General features: G+C 32.8%; 1 protein-coding gene across 1 annotated transcript in view; it reads right to left on the bottom strand.

Annotated features, from left to right (window-relative positions):
- LOC108913519 (muscarinic acetylcholine receptor DM1) overlaps positions 1-19,497 on the bottom strand; it is a 120,204-nt gene that overhangs the window by 17,912 nt on the left and 82,795 nt on the right. Inside the window, exons 4-5 of the mRNA XM_018719083.1 lie at positions 19,102-19,243; positions 14,451-14,455 (exon numbers count right to left, since the gene is read on the bottom strand). Coding sequence (XP_018574599.1) covers positions 14,451-14,455; positions 19,102-19,243 — 147 coding nt within the window. The remainder of the gene's footprint in view (positions 1-14,450; positions 14,456-19,101; positions 19,244-19,497) is intronic.

Raw genomic sequence — 19,497 nt, 5'->3', positions numbered from 1 at the left:
AAAAGAATCAAAAAGTTAATATAAAAAAGCAAATTTATAAAATCGACTGATTCTTTTGTACCAAATAGTTATTTCTTGAATTTTATTTAGTTTTAATGTGGCTACAGAAATATTTAGTTAAACAATAAAATTGAAAAATTTTTCAAACTATAACTTCTCTCGTTGTTATGCAATATGATGTCCGTTTCTATATTAATAATTTTTTTTATATTTTATGTAGATTAGAGACAGAGAGCACATAATTTTAGTTTAAATACATTTTAATCACTTCACTAGGGGTGGGTATGTAGGCAATAGTATCGAATTAGTTAAAAAAATAATATGCACTACACTGATTTTTGTAATTTTGTAAATATTGTTTGCAAACCTCATTCGTTACCTGACATAAAATGTCTCAGCATTTTTTTCATTTGAGGCTTAGTTCTAGAGAAGAATGTCTTTTTATTAAAATTAATACAATCTATGATCAATAAAAAGAAACTAGTAGTAATCTTATAAATATTCTTGTACATAAAATTGCGTTTGTATTATTGATTTTATCAATGTCAAATGAAGAAATGTTAAGAGATATGTCAGGTAGAGAACGAGCATTACAAGAAATATTTACAAAATATAGTGGCGCGCATATTACTTTTTTTAATAATTGGATACTACTGCGTTCCACATCCTTCTAAAAGACAGTTTAATCGTTTAAGGTACGACAAAAGAATACAATACGGACAATATTATTTTGCAATAATTTTCTAAAGAATATTTTTTTAGATACATTTAATTTTAGATTATGATGTGAAGGGAAAGTAACGTATATTTAAGATTTCTTATTGCACTAAATAATATTCTCTAGAATAAAATATTTTCTGAATTATACCTAAAGATAAATAATACAGAATATTATTTAAACCAATTAATACTTAAACAGCTTTCTTAAAATAAAAAACTTGGTATAGCAGGTTTAAATTAACGAGGTCAGTATTATATAAAGCAATTTTTGTAAAAACCTACCTATTTATTTACAGGACAAAGTTAATTTTACACACATTTTTTTAGTGGCGTATTTATCCTTCAATGTTTAAATTTAAATAAGCTATCGAATATGGTTTTATGCCCTCTAATAAAGTATAAAGCTTCTTTAACTATGGAAACGAATTAAATAAATTATATGTACGTATTTAAGACAAATAAGGCACATTTTCATCCATAAAATTGACTTCTAATTTAAAACAATTAAGTATAAGGAAACATTTTCTTCACGTTCTTCTTCTGGGAAAAGTTTTACTACGATTTTCAGTTATATGAAGACTTTTTCTTGATGAAAATTTTAATATTAAGTTATGTAGTTAAAACACTGTGTTTAATTTTATTACGCCACAAATGAATCTAAACAGGCCTACTGAACAACTAGTGCAGTTCACACACGCGAGGTAACACCACACTAGATGATCACATCAAAATCAAGTCTTGTAAACTCACACTTTTATTCGTATATTTACATTAAATGTATTAAAAACACAAAGAATTAGGAATAATACATTTAAAAATGTACACTGGAAAAAAGTATTTGGATCAAATGAGCAGATAGTTTTAAATGGAATTATTTGCCGTAAATGTAATTTTATTCAATTCAATTGTATATACTTTCGTCAAACTATGTGAAATATTTGCTGTAATCTATAATTTTTCTTAGAATTTGTATTATTTGTATATATAATTTAATTCAAATCTTTTATAGTTCTGAAATTTATTATCTCGGACTTTATTTACAATATATCTTACAGTTCATTTTAAACTGCAAACATGTTTGTTTCAAAACTATCACAAAACTACAACAATTTGGCGCCCCACGTTGGGCGCCAAATTGTTGTAAAATAATATTTTAGCCAAAGTGTGTGTTTGTTTGTGTTGTGTGTGGTGTTCTTTGTTTTGTTTGTGTAATTTTTTGTTGTTGTGAAATAATAATAGTTAATTTTTATATATACGATTCAAAGTTCGGTCATGTAATTTCATTCGTGATTCTTTGTGTACATTTCCAATTCGTTACAATATATATGTATGATTGTATATTTAAAATTTAGTATTAACGTAGGAATTATTCAAGACAAATGTGGTATATTATAATCAAACTTATGTATTTCTTGAAAGAAAATTGTAGCAGGTCACAGAATCGCGTAGGTAGGATGTAGCATGTTAAATGGAGCTACTTACGGCCTGTGTATACACATCTCTTTGTGAGTAACGACAATAATGCAGCTGGATCCATATAATCATATATAAGGACATATCGATGAAGACAATCAAGAAATCCAAAACCGACCTATGTCTGGTTGGTTAAACTCAAACGATCCTAGCTGTTTTACTATGGGTTTTGTGAGTTTGAATGTTGAAACAAAGCAGCTGGATCCCATATAATAATAATAATAATAATATCTCTACTCCTCATTCTAACTACGAGAATTAGCCCAGAAGTCAGAGACTTGTGCGGGAGAGGAGGCGGCATATTATTATTAAGCAGGCCGCATTTGCGCCCAGGAACGACTTATGTTGGTAGGCCCTAACCACCATTCAGTGCAAGAATGAGGGAAACCTGGGAAACCTTATTAATTAGGGGGGTGGTCAAATGCCAACCGGTGTCAATCTCTCACATTGACCCAAGCCAACATTCTTCCACCCTACCATACCTGCACAGAGGGTGCCAATCCTCCGTACAAGCATAGCTAATCTACGGTCTACCGGCCGCGGGATTCGAAATCCGGGCAGATAGCACACATCGATTCAAGTACTTACGCCTTAAACCGTGTGGCTATCGACCGACATAATCATATAAAGACATATTGATGAAGACAATCAAGAAATCCCAAACCAACCTATGGCTGGTGGTTAAACTCAAACGATCCTAACTGTTGTATTATGTGTTTTGTGAGTTTTGTGAGAAATATTTTTTATTTCTGAGAAATATATATATTCAAATATATTCTTAAAGAAGGAAGTATATACAACCATTTGACCAAAACTATTCAATTTTATATTGAACAAACGATACATTAATATACAATACAAAACATATGTTTCTATAAAATGTATGTAGATCATAAAATTGGGAATAGAATTCGTTAACCGTAAGTACCAAATATTTATTTTAAATGCTGCCTATTTTTAAAGTAAGAAATTATATTTCTGGGTAGAAATTAAAAGTATTTAAATAAATAAATAATTTTCTTGAAGGAATAAAATATTTTTTGCGTATACATATAAACGTGCGATTCCTTAAAAACAAATGTTGTACATTTGAAGTAAGATTTTTTTTGCGTGAAAAGTAAAAGGTAAGTATACATGACAGAAAGAAACGTGTAATTCTATACAGTGTATCATGAATGTTCAAATCATTTACATTTTTTGTGTATAAATGTAAAAATCCTCTGTTTCTACAACTTTTATTAGCGTGTAGCTGCGGAAGGAACACCCTGCGATAACAAACCTTCCACATTTTTTGATAATGTCCCTTAAGTTTGATAAAAGAAATCGGACCGTTCTGTATAAAAAAACATGAAATTCGGGGTACGCCAACCCTATCCGGCATAATAAAATTTACCGGCCCAGCACTGAACGCTTCAAATGCATGTGTTCCCTTAAGTGTCGGAAAAGTGTGCACGAGAGGACCGACTGAATCACTATCCTAATACACCCCAGCACGCAGATGCCTTATTTATGGACTAGGAGTGTCTAAAACCTCTCGTAAGGTCCTTTATTCTGGCATTGAAATTTTATAGTTCACCGTGGCATTGTGAGTACATTTTTTTAAACACGGTAAACTGTTTTCACTCCCCGAGTGAGGTATTTATTCGGCGTCTAGATTCTCCGCAAATTTCCACCCAGAGGCCTCTGGGACAAATGATTTTATATTACCTTGCCGCTTAGGAACTTACCAGCTATTTTCTTTTCCTCAAAAATGCTGTTTCTTGTTGACCATTTAAAAATGGTGTAAATATGGAAGGATTCTAATCTGTCTTGAGTCTATAAATTTTGTGTTAGTGAATTTTATGCAGGATTCTGTATGTTTAATTTAAGGTCAAGTATTTAATTTAAAGTAAAGTAAGTAAACCACTTTTTTATTTTTCCAAGTAGTTATAGGTTATTTATATTTTTTCATTTAATTTATTAAAAACTAAATTGAGGGATAAATAATAGCACATACTGTTACATTAAAAATTAACAGGAGTATATATTCTCACGTTTTCTGATTTTTTAATATTTTTAACTCACAAGTTACATAAAAAATGTCCCTATACCTGTTGTGCTGAGACTGCAAGTTTTTTACATTTGTAGAAATCATCTTTTGTTTGATAATGTCTAATAATAATTAGAGAACATGTAATTACATGTCTCCCTCTGATCTGAAGCTTCACATCGATCAATTTATTCGATACATCCAGCGGCACCCTAATGCTTGTCCTGTCGGTCTGGCGTGTCGGTAAACAATTCAGGTGATTTGCTGAGAGACGTTAACCGTGCATTTTATTGTTGTTTGTGCGTGTGTGAGCGAATTTGATGTTTTGCTTGCTCGAGTGTATGGTATCTGTTTTCATGGCAGTCAGTAGTATTGTGTATCGTGAGCATAGAGCGGCACACGGCTGGACCAAATATTTAACCTATTTCTGATACTACAACGCATATTGACTCTTACTAGCATAATGTAGATTACTACTGTTTATTATTTGATTATTGCCACAAAGTTTGCGAAGCGTAAAGTTCAAATTATGTTTACTAGCAAATAGGATACAAATCTCTTAATCTACTCTAATTTTGAATTGTAATTACGTGGCCACTGTAAACTGGTATTTGCTTATAAATGTAATTTTAAAGAAATCCTTCGTTATCAACGTCTATTTAAAATCTTAATAGTACGTATTTTGTATAATTTTCACTTTATAGTGATGTGCTGAAATAAATTGTTTAGAAATGCAATTCAACATTAACTCATGTTTAAAGTGCATGTGTGTATACAGTTGTCAGTTTAAAGTACCATTTTAACTCATGTTGGCAGGTTGATATTATTCCATTATAGCACTTTAAACTGCTATCATAGATAAATGTCAATTTAAAACGGTAATTTTACATAAATATCAATGTAAAGTAGTATAATAGCATATAAGTATAGAACTGTTATTTTAAAATAGTAGTAATAATTTTCATTTCAACACCTCAGTTTAAAGTGCAAATTTCATCAAAACATATAATGGCTTTATTATGTTATAAGAATGAAAACGTAAGTATTTTGTCTTTTCGTAATTTAATATAAGTTTATTGTATTCAATTTTATTAGACTACCGTTCTGCTTCGCTCTTTAAATCTTTTTATTACCTTTACCCTTGGTAAAACATTACAGCACCATTAGTAAAACTAAGAACTATATATGCATGTGCTAATAACCTGTTAATATATGTTATTAATATATATATAACCTGTTAATATGTGTTATTAAATTATTATATAATATAATATATATAATAACCTGTTAATATATTATTATATGTGCTAATAACCTGTTAATATATTATATTCATCATAAATATTTTGTAAAAGTATTTAGAAATACTGCTTCTGCGGTTCATTTAGATTATCATAAGGATGAACTGTGCTTCATAAATAAACTACTGCTGCATGTTCAATGGTTATGTTCCAGAGAGGAAAACAAATCTATTAAATCACTGCGAACGGAAAACATCACGTATTAGGATAATCCTTCGTTATCATAATAAATACTAGGAGTATAAAGTATATACATTCCATCAAATTTGTAATCAGTCCTAGTCTCTTATTTTCATTAACGTTCCGTCAAATTATTATTATTTTTTTTATGTAAATACTATTTTCTACATTTCTGTGTAAATGAAACAGAAGTAGAATTTACAAGAAAGAAACAATTTCAAAATTATTTTTTCTTTAAGATATGCCTTATAAATCAAACATTGGTGAAAAAGGCTATAAGTGAATTCTTAAGGGTTCAACAAAAGAAAGTTATACAACTCTCATAAGGAAGGTCTGAGACTTCAACTCTTAGAGACGAAAACTTTCTACTTTAGCTGAATTAGTTTGGAATTCAATTGGTTCGCATTTTTTTTACCACTCAAACATTAACTTTGTTAATAGTGTCTGTACTTATTCCTAGTAACATAAAGACATATAACGCAAGGTAATAACTAACGCTTAAAAGGATCTAATTTTTTCTATACTGTGCAAAACCGTACTTATCTTATCAACTTCGACGTCACCTGTTACATGAGTGTTGCACAATAATGAAAAAGTAATATTGACAGTTGGTAAAAGAAACCGAAAAAAAAGAAAACGCCTAGGTAGGGAATTCTGGAAGGAAGCCTAGTTAGTCGAAGATAGGCAGTTGAAGTGAGAACAGTGTGGAGATCGGCAGTAAGACAATCGGCGGGCAGTGTGTCAAAGTAGTGAAAAGTTAATTGTTTAAAGTGTTATTAGTTAGCAGGTAATATTCTTTAAGTACTTGTTTTTAATTGTTCTATGTAATCTTATGATTGTGATGGTTATAGATGTTTCATGATAATAATTCTTTGTATGTTTAGCTTCCATTGCTTTATGCTCAAGGGCATATATTTTTCTAAGGTAAAATTGTTACAATTATTATTAACGATTGATCATTATTTATTACATGTTGAAATATGTGTATATTGTCGTGTCTGCCCAGATATTGCAAAACAACCTCTTTGTTTCACATTTAACTTGTTTTATCTTGATTACGTTGTTCTTTGATTTCTTGTGCTCACTTTATGTCATACGTATGTAAGAGCTTTGTTGAATTTACTAACATTTTCATCCATGATTATTATTATTGTTATTATTGTTGTTGTTCTCCCGAAATCTCAACTTTAGCTGGATAGCCTCCCGTATTATGGGACTCCAGTACCTTCCCTATTATTATTGCTATTATTATTATTATTGTTGTTGTTGTTGCTATTATTGTTACTAAAACCTCTTCAGTTTTACTTGGAAGTGTGTATGTCAGACTTGAGTGAGATGACATTTAGTGAGAAATTAAATAAGTCCAGTTTTATTTATCATTAGCAAAGGATCTTAATTTATTCCTTTGGTTAGCGGTTGTTTTGTATTTGTATTTGGGTGGCAAGAGCAAAGATCGTGGGTTTCTCTGCCATGCTCTTTCCCCACAGGAGCTCTAGGTGAGCCTGGCACTCTCCTTTTATATTTAATGGTTGTTAATGTTTTTGTTGTTCTTTATATTTGTCACATGTTTAATTTGAATTGTATGTAAATAAAGTTAGGTGTATTTACTCTGGTTTTGTTTTATATAATTAAACCATACATCCCCTCTACAAAGTTAGTAGCCAGCGCCTTCCGGTCAATATAAAAATGGATACACACAACGTAGGGATTCCTTATGACGATCACATATTTTTGGCCACAACTACGTTTACTTATTTTTTGTCGAACCTAGGGTTGTTATACTACAATACGTTCCGATTAAATCATTATTTTTCGTCGAAAATGCTTATTAAACGCAATAAAAACACTGAGAGATTTTTATAGTTTTAATAAAATACTTATTTGATTAATTTGAATAGTTATGAATAGATACAGAAAATTTAAACTAAAATAAACTCGTTTAGCATTGTTGGCTCCCAGAAATTCAATAATCTTTCCTTTGAAACTAGAGACAATAATATTCTTATAGAGTTAAGAGTAAATGTAGTAAATTATAGTTTTACGTTTACAAATATTTATTAAAAACCATTCAACGGGAAAGGCAAGAAAAGTGAATTTCCCTTAAAGACCGTTAATATCGTCTTTCCCTTTTCAAGTTACTGAAATCTAATCGGAAATTGAATAAAAGTAGATTCCCTCTCAGCGGCAATGTCGCTAAATAGACCGGAAAGGGCGTTATTTGTATTAAGGAATGCTGAAGTCAAATTTTATATTTAGAGTTAAAATTGTATTTAATCTTGTATTTAAAGAAAACAATTATAATTACGTAAATAACAATATTTTACTGAAGGTATTTTTTTATTTGAGGTTTTAATTAGTTATCTTGCATGAATTAATATTTACACCATAACAGTTTGGAAGACAAAAAAGGTCTCTTGATATTTTTTTGTATTATTTAGAGCTTGCCACCATTTAATTATTCTATTCATTTTTTAAACAATGGTTGGCGATTTTAAACACGTTTTGAAAACAATGACCTTTTGGGTATGCTTTTAAATTAGGGAAATGTCAACAAAATGTAGTAGCGCCATCTCGTGTATACTGGAAACATTTCCGTTACCGAATTATCCGCAACTTGTTCAAATGTGTTAAAGGAGCAGCGAGGAGGACAACATCCTCTGAGATGTCTCATAATCAGACAAAAATAAGAAAAATTACAAATAAACATGACCGCAGGATGTCACAATTAAGGGCCTCCAGGTTCCTCAAAAAGCCTGATGTGTTTAATAGAACATTTTTTCTTATTTTTTTTTAGAAATGTTGTTTGGTAGACTAAGGGGATACATCATTTGATGGCTCTTATTTACATTTTCGCTAGTGCTAGAAGCTGTGGTAGTTTTTACCCCTAATCCATCTACCTATTTCAAATTAAGAAAAAAAATTGTAGATCTCTAAAATTTAATTTATTTTTTCTTACAAGATTTAGAAACCTTAAATAAAATGACCCCCTAATGGAAGTAATGGCACCCCTACAAAGGGGATAAGTGGATGTCACTATTAACTTAAAAAAATGTTAACTATTTGGGTTCATAGTAAATAATAGAATATCGACTATTTAGTATTGTTTCTGTGAAAATTTGTTGGACATAAAAAATGATCAGCAATCAAAAAACCAAAAAATATACACGCTTCCAAAAATGGCAAAAAATCAGTAAAACAGGAATACATGAAGGCAATGTTTCAGTTACGAATACCAAACATTTTACTATTTTTCTATAACTATGTACTTGTATTTAGTTCCCATACAATACTATAAATTTGTATTTTTAACTACTACTGCATATGTTCCCTTCTTGATAATTTCATTTATGAAAACGACCCATTAAACGACTTTTTCATAAAAAGACAAACTAGTCATTTAAGTTAGTTTCGCCGTTTAGAAATTTGGAAGAGATTGCACTTGGCTAAGTGCGAGAGATTATCTCACGAAATGCCTAATTTATGCTTTACTGACTAAAACTAAGGAGCGGATAAACTATTCATATCAGCCTAATCCTCGCACTTCATCTACTCCAAAGCTGCAGTCGTTGAAGTAGGAGATTAAACGTGCAACTCCTTTCCCCTTTTTATTTTGGATCCTCACCTATAACGGAATGGATGATAAAAGTTTAAAAAATCCACTCCGCTCTCTGAATTCAACAGCAATAATTAGACTCCTTTGACCTGCGGCAAGGAAGATTTGTTTTATTAAAGGTACAAGTCAGAGCGCCGTCATATTCGGTAGTTTGAAAAATTGAACGTAACTTAAAGAAGTTTTAAGCGACTGGAATTGGAACCATTTCTCATCGCCATACAGCAAACAATAGTGTTAAATTTTAAAGTGAAGTTACACTCACTGTGGTTCGTATTCATAATTATCCCAGGGTGAAATAAGCATTTTACACAAAAATGGTTGAAAAAAAAATAACTACACTAATTCGGGATTAAATCAATTAATATTTATGTAAATATTCAGGTAATGAACAAAAATATTTTTATAAACATTTTTTTTTTGAGTTTACTCTGTAAAATTATTATAGCAAGCTGAATATGAGTGAGAGTTGAATGAACTCCGACTGTGACGAATTCATGATTAGAGGGTGTGCGATTCAGATAGAGGTGCGTATGTTGTCTTTTTTTTCAAATGGTTACAAATAGTGAGTATATTAAATATACAGGGTGAGTCAAAATTCATTCCCCAGCGGCCGAATATATATTCTAAAATAAAAAATAAAACAAAAATGTAGAGTACTAAAATTTCGAAAGCGGAGCCGTTTTCGAAAAATTTTGTAAAGAAAAAAATTAAATTTATAATTTTTTTGTTTAATATTGACACCATTAAAATCTTATTATATCCATACAAAATAAGAAATAGCAAAAACGGAGATCCTTCTGGTTTTGGCTAACCTTCAAAAACATTACCGTTTTCGTTAATACACTTCTGCAATCTGTGGTATAAACTCTGAGCAACAGAACAGAAATTAGCTTCATTTATAGTAAAATAAACCTTTTCTTTTATGTATCCCCATAACCAAAACTCTATCGGAGTCAAATCAGGAGACTGGGGTGGCCATGGTGTTGGTCCATCCCGTCCAATCTATTTATTAGGAAAACGGCGGTTCAAAATATCTCGTACTTGCAATGTGGCATGTGCGGGCGCACCATCATGCAGAGACCACATTGTTGGACGTTGTTGTAGAGGAATATCTTCTAACCTGGCAAAATTACTGTAATTTTCACCATTCAGTATTCTTGGCAAAAAATATGAACCTATGATCCTTTTCCCGTAGATACCTTTCCAAACATTTACAGACCAACGTCATTGCTGATTCCGCTGACGTTATTTATGAAGATTCTCATAATGCCAATAATGAAGGTTGTGGTGATTGAAAACTCTTTGTTGGTTGAAATAAGCTTCATCGGAAAATAAAACAAAAATTTAATTAATTGGTCGTCTCCGGAATGCAACGTTTGAATTGGCTCTACATGATACGGATACAAGCTGTACCTTTGAAGACATCTATGAACAGTGGATTGGACATGATGCCTGTTTCTTGATAATATGCGTGTACTGGTGGTAGGATTATTCTCAACATCCTGCTGTAACCGTTCTTCCTGTTGCCATGTCAATTTTCGAACTCGACCGGCATACAAAGAACGTTTTGGAGATACGCATCCTGTTTCCGCAGTACGTATTTCTACATTTTGGATTGTTTTGTGATCGGGATGATGGCGATTCGGAAATTGTTCCTTGTACAAACGCTCGGCAGCACGGGCGTTATTGTTACAAGCTCCTAAAGCTTTAATCATATCGACGTATTCTCTGTTGGTACAAGCAAACCCTGCCATTTTGAACTCACCAACAAATACTAAAAGTCAAATAAATATTATACGTCACTGTCAAGTAAATCCGTGTCAGCAAGATATTTGTCCGGCCTACTTGATTAGTCAGTCGAAAATTGCGCATTTATTGAACTAAAATTAACTCGAAAACGGCTCCGCTTTCGAGATTTTAGTATTCTATATTTTTGTTTTATTTTTTATTTTAGAATATATATCTGGCCGCTGGGTAGTGAATTTTGACTCACCCTGTAGATACAGATACATATTGTTTTAGTAAAGTTCCAATAGCACTCACCCACTCAACTCACATTTACTAATCACAGAAACACTTATCTCAGGAATACACTATCTATAAAATGCGCGCTACTCACTCATCTCAATAACTCACTGACGCTAATAGTCCAACTAAATGGTCTTTTAAATCGCAATTTGATAAACTTGCCTGCATTTTTGATATAAGTTAGCTTGAGGTATATGTTTACCCTGTGCCCTACATGAGCGTTGATATATCCTGTCCTACATGCCAACTTCCGCATGTTAGTAGCGGCTAAGGCGGTTTTAAAGCTGACGGATCGATTAAAATCTTTAATAAATCTGCCTTTGTCGCTAAACTACAAGTACAACTACAAGTAATTAATAAAATACACAATTCTGTGCACGGTGACTGCACATACATAGGACATAGTACTCGCTAACGCTGTTTGATCGGACCAAGCACTGCAACAGTGTCGGAGGTTTCCGTCGCTACGTAGAACACAAGCATGTATTTCACACTTTTTGATAATAGGACTTGCCACATTTAAATAAATTTAAAAAGTTTTATCGTCTGAATTATACATATCAAATTGATAAATCTATTAAACGGTTCTTGATTTATTGTGACGAAGCAGTGATAAAATGCCGCACTGAGTCTTATATATACAGGGTGGACCATTAGTGTGAGAAAGTAAAATAATTCCCTTGTTATTCATAATACAGAAAAAAAGTTTATACAAAAGTTGTACAGAATCAAAAAACCTAAAGGACAAAATTAATTTGGAACACACAGGGCGATGAATAAAAACGGGACACGCCAAACATTACATTTTTTAAATGGAACACCCTGTATATTTTTAAACATGTATTTCTGAGAAAATTCTATATATGGCAATATAAACAGTTTATCATTTTAGTGCGGGGTTGCCAAGTTATGTAGAAAATTCTTCGAATTTTGGAAAAAACTTGACCTCGAAGAAGTCCATTTGAACAATTTTAGAAAATCAAGTTTAAACTTTCTAAAAATGATCGCATTATAAAAAATGCCCTGTATAAAATATCGATATTAGCTAATATAGGAGCCTTTGTATAACATTTGTCTATAGAAGTTAAAGGATGATTTCAGAAATTTAAAAAAATCTTAACTAGCAGAAAAATGAAAGAATTTTACAAATTTTTGGAGAAAGTAGCTCGATGTAGATGAATCAACTAAAAGAAATGGACTCAAATAACATGGGTACTTTTTACACAAAAATTATCTAATTTTAATGAGAAACAAAATAATTATAACAAAAATTCGATTTTCAATCATCAACTTTAAGAGTTAATAGCTGTACTGCGCCCAAAGAAAAAAGTCTCCAGGACATGGAAAAGAATTTTTTGTTTATCAAATCAAAAATGTGCTAAAGCATCATTTTTGATAAATGTTTAGAATGATACTTAAATTTTGCTGAATGTTAGTTATAAATTTTGTTTGCCTGAGTAAATTTCAAAATCAAATATGTATTTTACCACACCAAATATCAAATTCATTCTCATTCACATCCAATTTTTTGCTTTAGACTCAGCATTTCTAAAATAAGTACCATAAATTTTAGGGGTGGTAAAACATCAGAAAGTAAAACAAATACAGCTTTTTTTATCAAGTTTTTTTCAATAGAATTTTTGAAAAAACAATGTATTATATTGGAATTAAGTACAAATAAGTTTTTGACTCAAGAGTTATAGATATTGTAAAATTTAACATTACACCAAAAATTATTCTCGTTGAAATAGCTGAAAGTACGCCATATAAAAGACAACTACCTTTTATCTCTTAAAAATTTGCATTTTTGTTAACCGCATCACACAAATAGAGTAAATCTTACTCTGAGAGATTTTATTATTTTTTTTTGTATCATTAAATGCTTATTTACAGAGCGATTTCTCAAGATATTTAGTATTTACAAAAATAAAATTAAACGTAAATTACTTAACTTCAAAAAAAATTTTTATAAAATAACCAAAAGCTAATAGCACTGACATATTCAGCCAAAAACTTATTCGTTATTTCAATGTAATGTATTTATTTTTTACTCTTTACTTATATGAATTTTTCTAACTCTTTTAGTGGCAGGACTTTTCCTTAAAGTTAGTTGATGTGACCGACAAATTGTAAATTTTTATAAAGAGGCTTTGACTACAAAATCAGATAAATTTAACTTTAAAATGAATACAAACTAGTAGCTTTACTAAAGTAAAAATTAAATCTTAATAACATCAAGCAAATACTATAATATTCAGATATTAATATCAATTTTAGCCATGTTTGTAATATAATAAAAAACCAGAGCAGAAAAAAAGGTTTTATCGTCCTATTTTCCTCTAATTTTTTATACTGCTATATAAATGGTAACTAAGGCGGCGTATACAATAATATAAATATACTTTAATAGACAGGCAGATTATTTATTTTTTATAGTGTGTGTGTAGTATTGTGAGTGAAACAGAAAATAACAAACTCATTAACACCGAATGATAAGAACGAATTGTTCTGGCAATTGAAAGAAGCCTAAAGTTGAAGTATGCCCAAATGGAACGAAGAATAGATTTTATTTTCTAAGGGGCCTACACGAAAAGTGGAAACATATTTTCTCTAGGGGGTGTTGAAAAATTCACAATGGAATACACACACATTTACACTGGAAATTCTGTCATAATCCTCGTTTGTTACTAAAATGGTAATGCCAACAACGACCGATAGTAGTGGCTTGTGGAAATACAGGGATGTCGGAAACAATAAGAGATACTAAGTATGACTAAGGTGAATTTTTTGAGACAAAACGTCTGATTCTAGTTCGGCCTGAGATATTACAGCATTGGGGATCATGAAGGCTTGTAAAAAAATCCAGGGTCGTATTTAAAAAAATGATGTTAATGATGGTCCTTGAGAGACGAAACGTTACATACAAAAAAATATGCCATTCGATAGAGGGCAAAATGTTGCCATGATAAACTGTTCTTTTTTCAATATCACCTCAAACGAGGCTGAAATGAAACAAAAACGATTATGAAACTTTGCCTCCATTTAAGCTACTTCATGTCTCTTACTGTTTCCGAGATCTCTATAGTGAGAATTTCATTTATGGAACCGGCGCTGTTCCTTAAAGAAGTGGTGAAGCGAAACTACGCAATTTTCTGTACGATCCCCATCATCACTCTGTCAAAGGTAGAATTCCACGTAAACAAGTATTTATTTATTTCCCTTTCCACGCTTCCACATGTCAGAATAAGTGCGCTTCGCAAGGCAATAAAATTGGCTGAAGTATTAATTCAGTTCCCCAGTCAGGCGTCAAATTGAAACAACAACTTCATAAAACAAATGCAGTGTTATTTCTGCAGATATATAGGTATGCGACATACGAGTATACGTAATTATAGAGATTTATAGAAAAGTTTTGATATATTCATAAGATGAAATCTGTATTGAAAAAGTAAGTTTTTTATATTCTTATTATTTCCTGTTTATAATAACTGTACTAGGGTGTGTAAATGGATTAAAAAATGTAGGAGTGATAATGACTACGAGACGTACTGAGAAAATCAAAACAGAAAAAAGTGACTAAAAATATATCGACTTTCTCAGAATCACATCTTTCTTACCCCATTTATTTAACATTTTCTCCTTATACTGTCTGTATATATTATATACAGTGCGTTCTTCAACGGATGAAGTTGAATAATGTATTATTGAGTTTTACGGACAAAATTAGTTACTATATAAATCGTTCCTCAGCGGGGCTAATTTAAAGCTAGATTTTTGTACATTTGAACACTCATAGTGTGGTGGTCGTCTTTTAGAGGTTGAAGGCATTGTCGTAAGTGCATCTTGGGTGGATCTTGGCGACCATCGCGACGTCTGCGGAAAATATTAGAAAGAACGGTGAAAATGTGCATGGCTGGATGCTACTTGGTGGAAATTGAGTTTTGCATGATGCGTTCTCCACGCATAACTGGAGTATTTGAAACATCGTTGAAAATTTCTATTATCTTGGCGAGAACAGCGCCTCTTGAAGGGTTTTGATGATCATTCGAAACATGAGTGAATTTTGGAAGAGTGTCCTGCGTACTACGATAATATAATCCACACCTTGTATTTTTAAAGTTGCGAGGCTTTAACAGTAAATGTTAGTTTTTGACTGTGTTGGTGAAATCCGACGCCTGCTTGGAAGGCGACGTTAAACTCAATATTTTTTTTTAAACCAAAATTGATCCAAATGTTCATTTGGAAACAAATAAACAAATTCACGTGTGCATAATTAATTTCGTTGTACTTACATTTCTTGTAAATAAAACTGATATTTTGAAAAAGTCTGTCCAGGAAAATAAAGACTATCTTACCACCAATCCTAGTTTGCCTTCCTGAGTGAAAATAATATCAAAATCTCTTATTTCAAAAAATCACTCAGTGCTACGAGGAACAATAAAATTCAAGTTATTCTAAAAATCGACAGGACATTCTTCCGTCCTTTCCTGCCACTCCACTCTGAATCGAGGGTCTTCACAATCATACATCTGACTTGAAAAAAACTGTAGGCGCTTTGTTGAGTCTAGCTAAAGCTTGAAATAAGCGATTCGACCGAGGAGATATCGAGCTGTACATGAAAAAACGTTATCGATGACGACGACGCCGAGTGTCGAGACTTCTGGACCCCAGACAAAGACACTGCGGGCGTTCGCAATATGTACAGGATTATTCATATTCTTATTGTACCTATTAGTTCAGAAGACAGTTTTATAGGATTTAGAGTTAATTGATTTAGATTAGAAAATGAGATCAAGCGCTGTAAATTTATGATTTGCTTTGCCACATTCACTTTGATAGTGTGAAATGATGAATACGGTTGAGTGGTGTCGACATAAAGATACACTTTACAATTTTTAGGCAAGTTGTTAGATTACTTAAATAAATGGTAAATAGTAAAGGCCCAAGTATGGATTCTTGCGGAACCCCGCGTGATACAGAAGAATTCTTTATCTATTTTCACATACTGAAATCTATGTGACAAATAACTATGTATACACGCAATTGCATTTTCTGAAATTCCAATAAAATATAAAGCTGATAATAGCTCTATCAGAAACTGAAATTATATGTATAGTTTATTATTAATACCGTTGCACAAGTGTAACCAGATTTATAACCAGTTTGTTTAACATCTTCATAAAACTGGTTAGATGTTATCCAAAACTAACATTTTTTTACTATAAGTGAAATTTATTCGCAAGGAAACTATTTTCTCTTTTATTTAAAGTAATATGATTTTTAGGGTTGTTAGGCCGTGGCCTATGTACTTTGTTACCGCCACTTACAGACTTATAATGCAGTTTTTTAGCTTTAGCAAGAAATCTTTAACCTGTCCTTGTTTTGCTAGGACAAGGCTTTTTATTTCGGTTCCTGTTCATTCTAATACAAAAATGGTTCTCTGAGACCTTCCGTAGCAGTCTCTGCAACTGGACGCATCAAACATTTCGTTGTTCTTCACTGTCGGCACTTTCAATGTTGATTCTGCAAAAGTTTGGTCGCAACTGAGGCTTGCACTTTAGAATTACCAACAAGATCCGAAATGAGCATCATTTTAACTTTTCTTTGTTCTAATACAATAATAATAATTCTTTAGAACGTTCTATAGTATTCTATTACTGGTTATATCCAATACTTCCAAATGTTTCGCCGTTCTTCCATTCGCTAAAGTTGTACCGCGAATGAGACCAATTCGGACATTGTCACCTGTTTTATAGAGCTGGCGAGATTGCGCGCGCATGTAGACCTGCGCAATAGGATCGAAAGCGTGGTTTCGCTTTCATCCCCACTACTGTTATCCATCTTTCCTGAATAATACAATGGTGGGAGTAGGGTGTGAGATCCCGCCTCTAGTCCTGTGAAGTAGGATAAAGGACGTGGCATATCACTGCACTATGCAGGTCTGGAGGAATGATTAACAACAATGGCATCACTACGGACGAACGCGGTACTACGCATCTGACCCTGCTGCGTAGGCATACATGCGCACATAGCTACGCCAATGTTGTAAGATCAGTGATGTGATCTCAAACGGTTTCGGTCGCGGTGAAGTTTGCGAAGTCATCATTGAACATTATATATTATATAGAATGGCAAACCATTGCAAGCATTGCATGCTGGGCGCATGGAATGCATAAGCCATTAGAAAACGTCTGAGAGGGCCACCATTGTCTGATAGCGGATTTTCCTCACAGAGCCTAGCCTGAGAATAACAGGGGCAGGTCAAAGACTATCAGCCAAGCCTAAGAGAGTGCATTATAAATCTGAAGGCTACACGTAAACCAGAGCAAGACAACCTGAAAATGATTGCACTTTAAATAACAGCAAGGTACGTGAAAGTCTTAAAACCGCTATTAATTTCTCTGTGTATTCAAAGAAGTGTAATAAAAGCCAGATCCGTCTAATTTATGGGGTGATTTTCGGAAAAATTGGAGCTCAATAGTTTTATTAGGCCTTCTAAGAACAACCACGGGCAGACGAGGGTCAAGTAGTAAAGGTGCCATATTTGTATTTAGAGGGTGGTCTGAAGAGCTTTTGTCGCGGAGACTAATAAATTTACAAACCGATAATTAGAACAACCCCAAAACACTTCGAGTTAAGTAACTTCTTGAAAACGTATCACCATGTGACAGTAATCTGTTGCGTCCGGGAGGCGCCAGCCTATGGTGGGACAGAACTATGGTGTGACAGAACAAAGAAACCGACACTTTTAATTTAACTTAATTTTTAATAACGCTCGAAATGCATTCCAAAGAACGTAGGAATTCCAAGAATAAGTTGTTAGAAGTTGTTAAAAAAATAATAATGGATCAAATAGCTAGTTTTAGGCGAATTTTCCAAGCTATAAGAATATATTAAATGAGATTGACTAATCCGTCCCGTATTGCTACACGGAGTCACTAGAGGAAGGCTAGAGTTACTTGTAAGTCCAGTTAGTCACAGAATTATTTATAATGTAAATTCAGTCCATTAGATAACGATTAACATCCCGATATTCAGGGTTCCCGCCAGTAAGATAAGAACATATACGTCTGGACCCAAGAAATGGGCGTGTCGAAGCGAGGTGTCGAATTCAGGAGAGATCTCCGAAAAAACAGGCAGTTTTTCCTTGGGTTCCACATCGAGCAGTCTACTTAGTTTTAGAGTCTAGGGTTAATTTAATAATGGATATAGTCATTCCAAATTATGCTATGGTTCGCGCATTCCCTGAATCTCGGTACGCTGTCGCGTGTCAATAAATTAATAATGTTTTTCGAGCCCGTTGTGTCGTTATTTTGTTTGTTTATTTTGTTTTTATTGTTAATAAAACCCTTCCTGGAAGGTTTTGGTGTTTTCTTGTTCTTCCAACTTAAGCGTCACCCTATACAACCAACCACTGGATTACCTTGTGCATGAGCGACATACGGTAAGTGTCTGGTATTCATTCTCTGAACGTACAACATTTCTAAGTTCCCACGTATTAATTAAAGTGTAATGATAATTATAAACTCCCTTTCGAGAAGTTAATAGTAAATTCTTTTGTCAGTTAATACTGTTATGATACTGGTCATAGCGGTAGATAGATAATTAAAGAAATAACCCCTCAGGTTGCAGAAGATACAAATTTTTTCTAGAATGAAAAGATCCCTTTATTTTTCCGTTCGGACAGCACACTTTATGTATGTTGTTACTGAAACTAGTAAATAACTCATGCAACAAAAAGCTATTCTGGGACTCACCGGCCTTTTCCTCTTGTGGTGATCCACCAGGACCGACCCGTGCATGTAGACCGAGTCCGTGTCTGCCCCCGTCGACGACTCCGACCTTGGCCTCCTCCAGTCCTCCAGGTCCACCGTCGAACAGGCATTGTTGGCCTCGTCACTGCACACGAATACACTGTATGCACATAATTAACTTACGATTAAAGGGTTGGCTTTGGCGCATTTACTACATCGAACATCTAAGGGGTCTATTAGAGGGTGCTGTGTAAGCGGGTCACTCCATGCCTACCTTCGTTAGCAAACTGATTAAAGCATAAAATGTAAACTACCTTTATGAATTGAAACTGTATAGGACGTATAAACCACAATATTGTAAATAATTTTCATTGCACAAATGATATTTTATTTTCATTT

This window comes from Anoplophora glabripennis, unplaced genomic scaffold, assembly GCF_000390285.2.
Source record: "Anoplophora glabripennis isolate ALB-LARVAE unplaced genomic scaffold, Agla_2.0 scaffold37, whole genome shotgun sequence".
In the NCBI taxonomy this organism is placed as follows: Eukaryota; Metazoa; Arthropoda; class Insecta; order Coleoptera; family Cerambycidae; genus Anoplophora; species Anoplophora glabripennis.
Note: the sequence above shows the minus strand (reverse complement) of the source record. Positions and strands in the feature narration are given on the sequence as shown.